The following is a 13,708-nucleotide window of genomic DNA, read 5'->3' on the forward strand; positions in this document are numbered from 1 at the left end:
CCGCAGAACCATTCGTGATGTCTTCTACAGACAGGCAGATGACAAACGGCAGCCACAGCTCTAACTGACCTGCGCTCCAGCGTCTAACGGCTGCAGCGTTGAGGATGTAATGTTATTCGGGAGTCCCGGGTGCTGGTTTAGTATCGCACCTCCTTCTCTCCGCAAAGGTCAGCAGGATCTGGAAATACCACAGAAGACTCTGGGCACGGCTATACATTCCCCGATACCAGCACGTTCCTTCTCGCTGAAGCAGCAGTGGACAAAAAGGCAGGGAAAGGTCTCCACAGGTTTGGCAAGGACACAGTGGGAGGAGAGAGAAACTTAAGCGAGCCCGTGAATAAAGAGAAGAAACGATCTGGAAGTTAAAGTGTTTATTGATGTGTTTAAACTTTGTACATTCCCCACAGACCACACTAAGGAGTTTGCAGGTAAATCTGTGCATAGTGGGAAGAGACACGGAAGGGGGAAGAAAAAATAAAGTCACAGGAAAAATAGAAAAAATACACCACAGGTTACCAGAACCTCCAGATTTAAAAAAGCCGTGAGCATTAACACCAACTATACAAGCATTACAAAGACATGATGGTGAGTGGAACAATACCCCTTTTGTTCTTCTTGGGGCCTATGCATCCAATTTCCCTTAAAGCAGGCAGTTATCCCTTTCCCAACTTGTCCCTCTCTTCCCTCCCCAGTTAAAGCGAACTCCACCTTCATCAGCTCCCAAGGTACCGATTATTGCAGTGATTTGTCATTTCTGGGCAAACACCCAAAGCCGTGCCTACGGCCCAACATCACCAAAAGAGATGCAAAGGCTCAAAAAGCTGCGTCTCTTAACTACTTACCATGCTGGTGAGGCAGGAGAGCTGGGGGAAATTAGAAAGTAGTAGCAAGAGGGGGCTGTTAATGCCAGGTGAGTACTGAAGGAAACTGGTTCAGAACAGAGGATTTAAATTCAATACCAGGAACTTCCAACTCTAGAGCAGAACTGAATCTGGAAGGGGAATGTGCAGACCCCAGTATGCACAAACCATGTTCTAACATTCCACTAGAATAACTATAAACAGAGATGCTAGAAGCCTTTTAACTCCTTGCCTCCAGGGAGTCTTGATTCCTAGAGCCCAAACTGCTAAGCAGCAGGGTGCACACCACTGGCATATGAGGATGGGTTTTTTTCTTTTTTTTTTTCTCTTTTTCTTTTTTTTCTCGTTATAAGGATTTTTGTTAGTTACCATTCCCAATTGCTTCCTTGCTTATGCTGTCATAGTTCCTATCCCTAAATTAATCTCTTTGCAACTCCCAGCGAATTTCACTTTAAAAAAAAAAAAAAAAAAAAAAATACCGCTTTATATATAAAAGCCAAAATGACTGAAGAGCCACAACTGTCTCCTTTTTACAAGGTGGGCTGGTATAAATGACCCTCAATATACAGGTGGTCTATCAGAAATAAAAATCAACATTTCCCATTTTATATATATAGAGCTTGTATCAGACAACAGTACAACGGAACTGGTATTTTTCAGATTATTTAAAAAAAAAAAGAAAACTACATCTCAGTCAAATATCTGCAATAGATCCATTTTTCCCATTTAAGGAGATTTATATATCATATTGTTATATTATCATTTCTTCACCCATTTAAAAGAATGGAAATTGCAACTCTACAGTAGTAATTATAGTCTTAATGATCCAGGAGTTCTGAATGTAAGATGAAGTCCTCTCGAAGCAACTGTTGGTCAGTAGTTGATCCAAAATGCTGGACCCCTTTGGCCCTCCGCCCTGCTCCTTTCCCAGTCAGGGCTGTTGTATCTTCATCTCTCTTATATCTGCATCTGCTCCAGGTATTTGTAAGTGGGGTTCTCGTAGCCATGGTTTTGCATCTTGCTCAGATGCCGCTCTTCTGGGGTAAGCATCGGGTCAACCTTTAGAAAGACCAGACGGTTACTGGTCAAAGGAGGTACTTGCAGGCCTTATTTCATAGTAACAACAGCAGACAGACAAACGACGGATAAACACCGTGGCAAGCAGTACACAGGAAAAAAAAAGCAAGCCACAAAAAATAATTTGCTTAACAGAGTTCCTCCTTTGGGTGCTAACGCCTCCTGCCTGCCCTTGCCTCTTTGGGGATGTTCTCCACAAATCTCCAATAAGTTAGCTACAAATTTGGGCCCTGCTTCTCTCATTAAAGAGGTCGTTACAATTTCACGCATCGGTTGGGCAAAGGGGAAAAGCAGCTTTCTCCAGACTCCATTAAGTTGTCGTTAGGAATGTGCATGCTGGAAGCAGAAGGAAGAAGAAGGAACTGCTTCTCAGCGTTCAGCCGATCGCGCTGGCTTAATAGTTGTTAAATTAGTTGCGAGAACAAATTGCTATAGATTGACTGACTTACTCCCCTGCTAAAGATATCGCCTGAAAAGCTCATTTACTGCTAAATCCTATCCTGAGCCAGACAGGGAAGCCGAATTGAATTCCTTGTGATAAGCGAATACAACCGTGACGTGGCAGGTCCCAGCATGGCACGCCGATGACTGATACCTGCATACTAATAAGTAAGGGATGGAGATGTCAGCATGTAGAGTTAAGTCCCATCTAGCTAGGAGCAGAGCAGTTGATGGCTTGGCAGCTACTGCCATCTTCGCCCCCTACACACAACATGTGATTCAATGCTATTTTCATCCTCGGTTATGGAGCAGGAGTTGTTTCTCACCTCCACAATTCCATGGCTGATGGTCCCATACTGCCTCTTCCTTAGCATCACCAAGCTGATGACTATAACAGTAGCTATGGCAACAGCAATCACCAACAGACCGATAAGGGCGCTGCTGCTGAAACTGAAGTCATCGCGAAGGGAGTTGTCATTATCCTGGAGGGAAAACAACAACAGAGCGGGTAGAGGAAGAGCAATGCAGGAGACACGCTGCTAAACGCAAACCTAAAAGGTAGCCACCAATAAGGTCTTCAACCACCTGTGGTATCAAGACATGACTGATTGCAGGGGACAGTGTATATATTTCACCTCTAAATATTTCAACCAAGAGGATAATGAACGCAATATTTTTTCCCCGCTTCGGCACTCTGGACAGACACTGACCCACACCGCTTTCCTATCCCACGAAACACTTTTGCAACAGAAGAGTCAGGTTAGTATCTAACGTGTGTTTACTGTTTACATCTTTATGCAGAAAGGCCGTACTGCGTTACACTCTGCGTGACCTCCCAGAGCAGTGTCAAGGCACCAAACCCCGAATTCAGTAACACACAGGAACCAAAATCCGGCTTTAGGAATTCACCGATCACTGGACTCGGTAGCCACACACGTACCGGCTCATCCACCAGCCCACCGACACGCTCCGCATTGAAAATCATTTCCTTCACGTCAAGGGTTTCATCAATTACCTGAAAACAGTCACAAGAGCATTTTATGAAAGGAGCCATACAAAACAGGTGGGAGAAGGAATATGAAGGCAGACAAGAGACCTTTAATGAATACCAGTAAAGGCTCAGAACCACCTACCATCTTTCCCCTGCCCTCAACAGTGTGGGACGTTCTCCCAACTTTTAAAGCCACCTAATTTAGTACTGCAACCGTTTGGATGTCCACACTACCTCAAACTGAAGACCCAAATGAAAAACTAGGTCCTAGCCTTGGACACAGCATTTCTGTTGTGTCAGATCTAACTTGTGCTTTAAAACAATTTCGAAAGGAAACTCTCAAAAGTCAACTTTTTTTTTTTTTTTTTTAAAAACACAGAATTGAGGCAAGGCAGCTGCCACTATAACCTAGTGAATTCTTTACACTGTAGCTAGGGCTAATAGCCACTGGGTGACTCCCCTTCAGAGGAAGGCGAGGCCTTTCTTGCCATGAAAAATAGGTGGGAAGATGGATGGAACACCCCAGCATTCAGTGTATTCAGATATCAAGCTACCTAGCTAAAATAAAGGCATATCAAAGGGTCTCTGCTTGGGAAAGCAGTTACTAAGTCAGACAGTTCTCCAACTCGGACTGCCAAAGATCTGGATCTCTCTCCTTCCCTCACCCTCCCACCCTTCTGATGCTAATCAGTATTAAGAGCCTACAATAGTCAGAAAACTGACTCCCCCACACCATATGGATAATGAATACACTGACATTCTGTAAGCAGGAAGGAGACATGGAAATAAGCCACAGCTATTAATTAGTGTCCACAGCAGGCTTTGCTTTACAAAATAAAGGTGGAGGGCTCACCACATTTTCATCCACTTTGTTCTTGTTGTTAATCACTTTTTCTTCAGCACCAATCAGCCCATCCAACTCAGTCATGCCAGAACCTGCACCAAAAGAGCAAGGCAGGAACCATTAGGCAGCCCCCAGTGACATTTAGGAAGGGTTACCTACTCTTTGTAGAGCTGCCATGGCTAGTGTGTTTAACCGCATTGACCGCTGATTATTAATCTGTCTTCATGCTGTTGTGTCAGAAGGGGAGCTCATAAGCTAATGCTACAGTGACAAGTGATTGGGGGGGGTCTGTTAATGAGGGGAAATGAGGTGGTAATGAGAGGAGCAGACAAGACTCACCAAAACCAGGCTGAAGAGTAAATCCAGAAATACCATACTGTTAAGTGCTGCTGTTAGAAGGTCCAAGGCAACATATAACACAAATTGTGAGCGCGCAGTTCCTTTCTGCGAGTGTCACCCCGGGTCACCGCCACCTCACCGTGACCCCCCATGACGGAAGTATGCATCTCCTCTCTGCTGAGAGCCAGCGTGCAGGGAACGCTTTCAACCGCACGGTCAGCATCACCCATTCTTTTGAAATCAAGCGCATCAGCAAGCGCCTCGGGAATGAGAATTTCAAGGTCACCCAGCGCGGCTCTGTAATGAGCTGCTGTCCCTTATCTGGCACGAGCCCAGAAACAATAAATCCCAGGGCAAGGGAGGAGCAAAGAACTACACTAGCCTTTGTACCAGAACATCACTCACCCATTTCTAGGCTGAAACTAGCACAGGCTCAAGAGAAGAATATAAATTAACAGAAGGTGGCTGCTCTGCATAAACTGTTTTGATTTGAAGCGTTTATAAATAGATCAGATCAATAACAGAAGAGCCTGATGCAAGATACTCAGCCCTAACGTAACATAGCAAGTTAGGAGAACGTCCGTTTGCCATTATCAGTAGGGACAACGTAATGTCCTTCACAACACCTATGCCACCTCCCTAATGCAAAAGCAGGACAGCAAAGCTTCAAACCTTCAGCGGGGTCTCTCCAACAAGGAGCACGAGGCGGGGGAAATATTACTACAGCACTTAACACTTTGCCAGTGATTGCATACACGTCTCCACAAGCTGCTGAGCTTGCAGGTTGCCTAAGACATTATTAAGTCAACTGCTGCTGAAATTGGCAGCACGTCCTTTGATGAGATGCAAGGAAAGGCTAGTTGGCTCCAAGGCAAGTTTTTACAGTGACAAGCTTTCACTGCCTCAAAATGCCAAGGAAACTAATGTTTCACTTAAACTCCTCCCAAAAGCATCATCTCGGTTTTAGTGCATTCCCCTTTTCCTGTGCGGTTCTTCGGAGACAGTAATCAGATTCCAAGCATGGCCAAGACTGCCAGTCTGACTTCTCATGGCTGTCGAAGCAGGTCACATTATTGTGAAAATCAATGATTGGGATTTTCTGGAGAGACTAGCCACAAATAGTTTTTAGAGAACTACTGTGTCAGCTTTTAGCCTATGGCTGCTTTATTCAATTCTCAGGAGCTAACATAGCGTAGTCTCCAGGGCTGGGAGTTCAGCTGCTGCATTGAGCTTTGCTATTTGTCACAGAGTGCTCTACCAAATAACAGACCCAGTTCTATGTAGCTCAAAGGCACAGTTTAGATTATATACTTCCTGGGGAAAACTCCCACACACATGCACAACCCCCCCCCAAAAGTCCCTAGCAGCCCTCATGAAATTCAGTGAAGAAGGAATGGAGAGAAGGGGCAAGTGCAGGATATAATCTTTGTCCCCAAGTCATCAGAAAGTCTTCCATTTACCCAAACGGGGAAAACCAGCCTATATTTATCATCTTTAAGTCAACAAAGCACTTGTCCAAAAAAAAAAAAAAAAAAAAAATTAAAAAAGCCCATCAAACTAAAGGCTGTCCCAATTCTTTCCAGAGCAGTCAGTACACTGAATTAGCAGTACACTGTTCCACAAGAGGGATGAAGGTGACTTACATTTGTAGAGAAACGCCAATAATGAGACTAGTTTCAAGCTACCTGGCCTTCACCATGTTATAAAACTATGTGTGGTCATATGAAATGGTTATTAGCAAAATCCTTTGCTCTCCTTTGAGATTCTGCACAATATATTTGGAACTAAAGGCAGATTAAAATGCTGGGTTTACTCCCCACACATAGCACACGTACCACTGCTCTGCAAGAGCATTTTAAGAATTAGCCTTCCATTTCAACTTCAGGAACTACATCTGTGGTAGCAGATCAGTTGGACCTGATCTTCACCTGAGACTGTATCACTAAGAGAGGATTTAATCTAATGCCAATATTTCTATGCCACTCTTAAAGCCCAGGAAGCCCCTTTTTAGCCAGGCACTGAGTTACGGCAGAATTAACAACAAGCTAAAGGAGAAATGGATAATCACACAGGACTTTGCTAGTACGGAGAGATGCTACGTGTGAAAAGGTGATGCCGAGGCGATCACAAACACAAAGAAGGAATCTATTTTACCTGTCCCAGACCAGCTGCACTCTATAGTATCTATGAGGACATTTAGCTGGGAAACACAGCCTATGTCTGCTGCAGCACTCTCACTCCTAGTTTAGTGCTGTCATCGGGTGGTGAGGACAGATTCCGCAGCAGGCAGAAGAGCCTCTAGACTATTTACCATCAGCACTTCAAGGTTTATTTTAAGAAGTGTCGAATACGAGTACACGTGGAGAGATGCAGAGATGCAAAGTACTGCATGGTTGCAGACAGACTGCTAGGCCCACATTTCTTGAGGGCAAAGAAGCTACTCCATGCACTTGGAGACACCCTGTGAGCCCATCAGGGAGGAACACACACAATCAATTAGATGCTCAGACTAGCTCGTTTCTTTAACACTAGGCCTAAACAAGCAAAATTGAAAGTTACTGATCTAAATGAGAGCAGGGAAATGAAAATAAAGGTGAGTTAAAATGAAGCTATCAAACACATTGAGAAGGTAGGAGAGTGATCGAAAGCACTGTGAGGGAGCAGCTTAGAACCAACCTTTTTTCATTGGATGGTACAAATCCGGCTGAGGATCTAGCAGGAGGGAAAACAAAAAACAAAAATAGCAGAGAAAGGAGATTAAGAGAGAAAGGAAAAAAGGCTTGCGCATGATTTCTGACTCAGACCCTGGGAAAAGCTTTTAGTCTACAGCTTTCTTTAAGCTCAGGACTCTGTTCCAGCATTTTTTAAATAAATACACAAGTGCACACCAGCTGTCAACACCCGATGATACAAAAAATATAGACATATATTTAAAAAAGAACAAAAAGAATTCCTGCAGCCCTTCAGCAGGTCACAGCACAAAGACTTAACATAACATGACAGCGTCTTGGTTAAAGACTGAAATTAATTCCAGAGTCAAGCCACAAAGTAAAAATTTAACGCTCCCTGAAAAACGGAAAGAGATGAAACAATTTTGCAAAGCGAAGAATCGGAAAATCAAGACAGCAGCTCAGTGCAAATTACTAGTGGCACTGCCTCTTTCCAATGGACAGAGTCTGAGGGGTACTGCCGGGGCAACTGCTTCACTCTTAAATCACCCAAAGGGATGGAGCTTTCTGTGCCACCGAGCTGAGCCTACCGGCTAAGAAAAAGGGCCTACATTTTGTAAAGCCAGTGAACCCAATTTTCAGTTCCACATACCTTCGCTTTCAGGCAAGGCTGGGAAGGTTTTCACCTGGAATGGACGGAAAGGTTTGCCCTCCAGGGGAATTTCTTCACTCTCCTCAGAGCTCACTCTGACATCCACCTGGGATTCAGAAATGGAGGATGTGAACTGATCCATGTCTGCACGTTGCTCCTGAAGCAGCTCATCTGAAAGGAATAAGAGGAAATATTACACAAACTGCATGAAGCCTGGCAGGAACAGAAAGGGGCAGATGGTTTGAACCTAGCTGAGGCAGGGCTGCAGGGGAACACTGTTTGGGGCTGCCAGGTTATCTTCTCTCGCATGCTCTGAAGTCTCATCTGGAATTCTCAGTAAAGGCGTTGGCTAGAAACACATACAAATAAGGGCCAAGAGGTTTGATGTGGCAAGAGGTTGTGGCAAGATGGGATTAAACTCATATAAAGCGGGAAAGCATCTGGTTAATTTTATGGATCTTTTTCATCTCCCTTTGAGAGACAGCTTTGCTATTCTGAATGTTGTTGACTTTTTTTAAACGGACAATGAAAGTTCTTAGGAACAAGCTATTCTGGCTGGCCGCATTGCAAAACCCAGAGAATATCTGCCCTGTGGTACCTAAGCCTAAGCCCAAGTGCTTGTTGAGGGCGTCCCCTCAAAGGAGCTAGCAATCTTTTCGGAGCCCGCTTCACTTGATACAAAAGCTTGTAGTCTAACACGGTGGCACTGGAGCTGGCACACAGAGACACTCACCAATCTCATCCTGGATTTCTTCAGCCACATATGGCACCTTGTAGAGCAGAGACAAGCTTTGATTCATCCGCTCCTCAATCACATGGAGATGTGTCATCACCTGCAAATGTACAAGAGTGTGTTGGAGTAGGCAAAGACTGTCAGTCACTTGATTGGTACCATTACTTCGCTTGTTTAATAAAATACCTACTACCGGTGGATCTGCCATGACAGACAGTAGAACGGGACACAGGTCCATCTAGTCCAATTCCCTAACCGATGCTCTCTAACACGTCATGCTTCACTGGAACTGGCCATTTGTACATGGCGCTCTCAGTATTTTGGGAAAGGTTGGGGGTGAGAGAGAAGATTCAGCTGACTCTTGCTGTAACCAGCTCTCCACTGGAAAACACTGAAGCTGGTATTTCCCATATGCCACATACAGTCATAATTCATTTTCCACAGCAGCTACAAGCAAGTGCTTTATTAAATGGATTATCATTCCTGACTACTAGAAAAGATACACACAAAGGGAGCAGACAATATTATTTATCAACTCTGGTTTCAGAACAAAGGTGCCTTTCAGAACAACGGTGGCATTACATTTGTCTTACACCCACTACACCCACTCACTGGCAACAGCCTTCTCCCTTCATCCGAAAAATAAATTCAGACTCTACGCAACCTCAAATCACTCTTCCCTAGCATATTAAATTCTCTGGTGAAGTCAAGCCTGACCTGAAGAGGGTGCTGCATAATCAGGGATCACGCAGACCAAGAAAAACATTTATGTGGAGAGCCATTGAAAAAAGCTAAGGAGTTGAATGGACCTGTTTTACAGTCTGACGTGTACCTGACCTTTAAGAGCAAGGATGAAAGCAATTTAATTTTACATGTAGCAGCTTGTCAATCAAGGGAATCGATTGAGGAGCTTAAAGTGCACCTGAAAAGTAAAGCAAATGGAAATTGAACTGTACCACCCACATCCCTCGCATGTCGATTTGTTGACACTGCAGCCTTCAGAATGAATTAAGAACTGTTTAGATTTTAGCTTAAGAATACAGTTCACACACTCCCTCTTGGGCTTTGGCAGCATTGGAACAAAGGGTCAGGGTGGACTTAATGCTTGATATGCTGAAGCTGTCTCTGAAAATGCTATCACGTATTCCGCATCGCAAGCCAAACATCAGCTTGTAAAGTCCACAATTGCTACCACTCTTTCCGAGGATACGCAGCTTAACAAGAATCATAGAAGCAGTGGCAGGCAACCTGAGAGACAAGAGTTGAAGGTACACTGCTAGCACGCAGAAACAACGTGAAACCCATGGGATCAGGCACCTGCAAGTGTGAGGTTCGCTTCTAGAAAATCACTGCAACACTGTTCCACACCTCAGCAGAGGTGACAGTAACAGAAACAGACTCCAGTCCCTGTCTTACTCTTAAACCATGATATTTCCATCTACTGGTTATACAGCCAAGTAATAAAGCATTTTTTTTCTCAGCGTCTATTTTTTTCCATTTGGCAGCACTGGATGTGCTCCACCGCATTGTCTCCTTGCAGCTCTCCATTCTTTTCTGTTCTTGCGTTATCTTTCACGCATTACAGAATTCAAAGATACTACAAAGCAGCAGACCAGCCACAAACTGGGACTGGTGAAACAGATTACATTCCTAAAGCTGAGACTGGACAGTCAGTTCTCGCTGCTTCTCCCTGAACGTGTGAAAGGACATACCCTTATGAACAGATCTTTCAATGTTAACAGGTCATTCTTAATTTGAATCTTAGTTAGGCCTTTCAGTACATCTTTCACCGTTTTAAAAGCGGGTTGTAAAAACAAGTACATAATTCAAAGGATTTGTGGAATATCTGCAACTGCTTTTACAAGTACAATGGCCAGGTCTGACATCCACTTGAAGCGGCATGTTCACATACACTACCCAGCAGACGCAAAATGACGTTCTGGCTGCTCAGGAGTAAAATACATGGCAACAGCACAAAATAAACTCATCAAAACAGACTTTCTAATAAAGCTAACGATGATCACATGCTTGGCAAGGGTTACGTATGATGCTTTGGAAACAAGGCAATAACTTTGCGGAGGCACAAGAGAATCCCCACAAACTCAAAACGCAGGCATTGTGAAGAACAAGCCTAATGAAAGGAACACACAGACAGGAGGTCTTGGAAGAAGCGAGGAAGTCTCTTCAAGGATGACCAAGTGCCCAGTAAATAATTTCATGGGTGTGTGATAAGAGGCAACAGAAAAATTATAGCGAACCAGTTCTAAACCCCTAGACTTGTCATGGTGACCAACAATAATTCATGTATAAACCAGAGCTCCCCTTCTTTAACACTGAGTCAAGTACCACGGAAAACCATACAGGCAGCGTATCTGGTGACAGGCAACAGGCACACAGAATGGGAGATCTCTGCACAAGTATGAGAAGTTGCTATAGTACCCAGCAAATTAGCGTGAGGACTTGACGCATGGCTTCTAGTCTCTGACAGCCAGGGTTGGGTAACAATGCCTCCCTTGATAGAAACATTCTTATACCTGAGATTTCATCTGTGCAGCCTTTTCTGGGTCAACTGCCAGGACGTGTTGGTAATGGCGGATGGTGTGCAGACGGTCCTTGTTCTCAGCACGAACATAGCGCTTCAGAGCTTGCAGGATGCGGTGGGGCTGCAGGATTTGAGGAGGGGAAGAGTTCACATCCATTTGATTCAAGTAAAATTCACAGCGGAAATACAGCACTTCGGATGTGAGCCTGCTTTGTTACCGGACAGATCAGTCACCTGCGCTAACTTCTTAGATATTTTCCTTATAATTAAGTCTGTTTGACTTGGAACACTATGCCTTATGAACACTAAACAAAGTGGAGGGTTTTTTAACCAGGCAGAAAGGAGAGTGAGTCCATTAGGAGACTCGCTGCTAGGTCTGCAGCACAAACTGCCACTGGGAACCTATTCCCAACTTCTGCCCCTGCAAGTCACTGGCAGTCTCCTCACCAAGCCATTCCCACCTTCCACCCTGCCCGGCGCTACCCTATTGTCAAAGTTTGTTCCAAAGAAACTCACTCGCGGCGGGTCAGCCTGCAGGGCAGCCAGGTAGTTCTCCAGAGCAATCCGACGGCGATCATTCAACATGGCTTCCACACGAGCCAGGTGAGTTTCCACAAGCTGCTGCTTCTCACTTGCTGCCTCTTTCTCCAGGGATTTAACCATTGCCTGGAAGTGCTGGAACAAAGTAAGGAGTCTGTATGAAATGCACTGTATGCATCAGGGTCACCTACTGTCTCTCACGTAACTCCTCAGAACAAACGGAGCCTGTCACGCTGCATGTCCTAGGCATTTACAGTAGGAGAGAAGGGCACCGACAGATGTTGATGCAGATTTCATCTTTGCAAATTCAATAGTGACAATTTGCCTTCCAAGCTTCCTTCACAACCCACTTCAAAGGTCTGAAGAGGACGCATGGCCTTGCAGATAAAGATCATGTTGAAGTTGGGAGATCCACACCGTACTGAACGAATGACACAGTATTAGCTCTTTCCCTCAACCCTGCAATATGGAAACAGGATAAATCCCTTCAGCCTAGAGCCACTAATCTGAATTTGCAGAAGTTTACCAAGGCATTGCATAAGGGATTTTTCATCAGCACATCTTCAGATCCAATCTCTATATATTCTGTCAGAAAGGTCACAACCCACATCTCCAAATAAGCCAGAAAAGTCCATTAAGCAGTTACCTTTCAACAGAGGTGATGGAAAACTCTTTTGGACTTACAGTGGCTTACGTTAAAAAACATACAAAGAGAAAACCGTGTTCCAGGACAAAATCCAAAGTGGGCTTAAAAGCTGGAGTCAGTCACTTAGTTGTATATTGGTTTGAGGAAACTTCATATAGTTGTCACTGCCAGAAGAGCCTGCCCCTAACAATGCCATGCTGAGAATACCCCTGATTAACTTCACAGTCTAATGGAACTCTCCTCATAAGGCAGAAGATTGGCATTTTGGCAGCAAACCAGCTTTATCTGCTGTCTAAATGGTTTTCACTAAGTCTGCCCAAACAGGAAATGTGTGTCCAGAGAGTCAGGGCCAATCTGAACTGGGCTGTGAGGCCACTGGTTAGTGCAAAACAGGCCAAAGGTCTGAAGTTACAATTTGGCTCTGCTGTCGCTACGCTTGAGGGGTGAGATAGCTTCCTACTACTGGGTTTAGGAAAGGACCTCGCACGGTATCGGATCGTCTTCAGCTTTAAGAACAAAGCACGCAATTGAATCAGAACTCCTCTAAAAGGCAGCTGTTGACAGAACAGGAAAGCTGTTCTTCCATCTCAAGTCGTCTTTTGGCTTTGAATATTACAATCTCTCATTTAGTTTTTTGAGAGCACGAAGGCCAAGCACCAGTAACTTTCCTCTTTAGGTCCTTCACCTCTTACCTGAATGAGAGTCTGCCTTTCTGCCTTGGGGAGATTTACAGCTTGGTGTTCTGCTTCCTCCCATTCCTTTTTCACCTGGACAAGAAAAGGACAGAACACATCAACAAGACACAAATTTATGTCTGATCTTTGCAAGCTAATTTGCCTTCACAGGCAGATCCTTGTACAGCCTGGCTAGGTTTTGAAGGCACAATAGAGCTGCTGTGGGGTTTAAACCTAGCACTTAAGCCCTCTGAGCAGCAGGCCAAGTGTCCCCAGTGATTCCTCTCTCCCAACGCTCTGAGGAAATGAAAATCCAATTGCCACAGTGTGGTTGTATTGCAAGAAACACACGGAAGGCTGGCGACTGGAAAGGAAGTCAGTTCAACATCAATTTGTCCAGAAAAACATGGGCGGCAACCATGCAGCGCAGCACAAATGACTGAAGCTAGATGCTCACCCGGTCCATGCGGTTGTGGTGTCTGACCTCCAGCTGCTCCTTTGCCTTCTGGAAGCGGGCATGTTCATTGTCATCAGCAGGGGTTTCAAAGTAGACATCCACATCATCAGTTGGCACTGCAAAGAGAGGGAAAGGATAAGCAGAAGTTCAGAAAACTGTGATCTTGGATTGCAAAGAACAGGTAGGGAGAGGAATCTCCACGCCTGCATAATTAACAATCTGGCAGACCGAGTTTACTGAACC

General features: G+C 44.6%; 1 protein-coding gene across 5 annotated transcripts in view; it reads right to left on the reverse strand.

Moving 5' to 3' along the window:
• Window positions 1-356: 356 nt before the first annotated feature.
• Window positions 357-13,708, reverse strand: part of APLP2 (amyloid beta precursor like protein 2) — a 114,132-nt gene continuing 100,780 nt past the window's right edge. For 2 of the 5 annotated variants that reach the window (XM_052786370.1, XM_052786366.1), the window contains 11 exons: window positions 13,466-13,581; window positions 13,027-13,101; window positions 11,665-11,823; window positions 11,141-11,269; window positions 8,607-8,706; window positions 7,874-8,044; window positions 7,229-7,264; window positions 4,223-4,305; window positions 3,319-3,393; window positions 2,705-2,860; window positions 357-1,919 (listed from right to left, as the gene is read on the reverse strand). In XM_052786370.1, coding sequence (XP_052642330.1) covers window positions 1,818-1,919; window positions 2,705-2,860; window positions 3,319-3,393; window positions 4,223-4,305; window positions 7,229-7,264; window positions 7,874-8,044; window positions 8,607-8,706; window positions 11,141-11,269; window positions 11,665-11,823; window positions 13,027-13,101; window positions 13,466-13,581 — 1,202 coding nt within the window. In that variant the 3' untranslated portion in view covers window positions 357-1,817. The remainder of the gene's footprint in view (window positions 1,920-2,704; window positions 2,861-3,318; window positions 3,394-4,222; window positions 4,306-7,228; window positions 7,265-7,873; window positions 8,045-8,606; window positions 8,707-11,140; window positions 11,270-11,664; window positions 11,824-13,026; window positions 13,102-13,465; window positions 13,582-13,708) is intronic. The other 3 variants (XM_052786367.1, XM_052786369.1, XM_052786368.1) reach the window with 3 other exon arrangements.

This window comes from Harpia harpyja, chromosome 4, assembly GCF_026419915.1.
Source record: "Harpia harpyja isolate bHarHar1 chromosome 4, bHarHar1 primary haplotype, whole genome shotgun sequence".
Taxonomy (NCBI): domain Eukaryota; kingdom Metazoa; phylum Chordata; class Aves; order Accipitriformes; family Accipitridae; genus Harpia; species Harpia harpyja.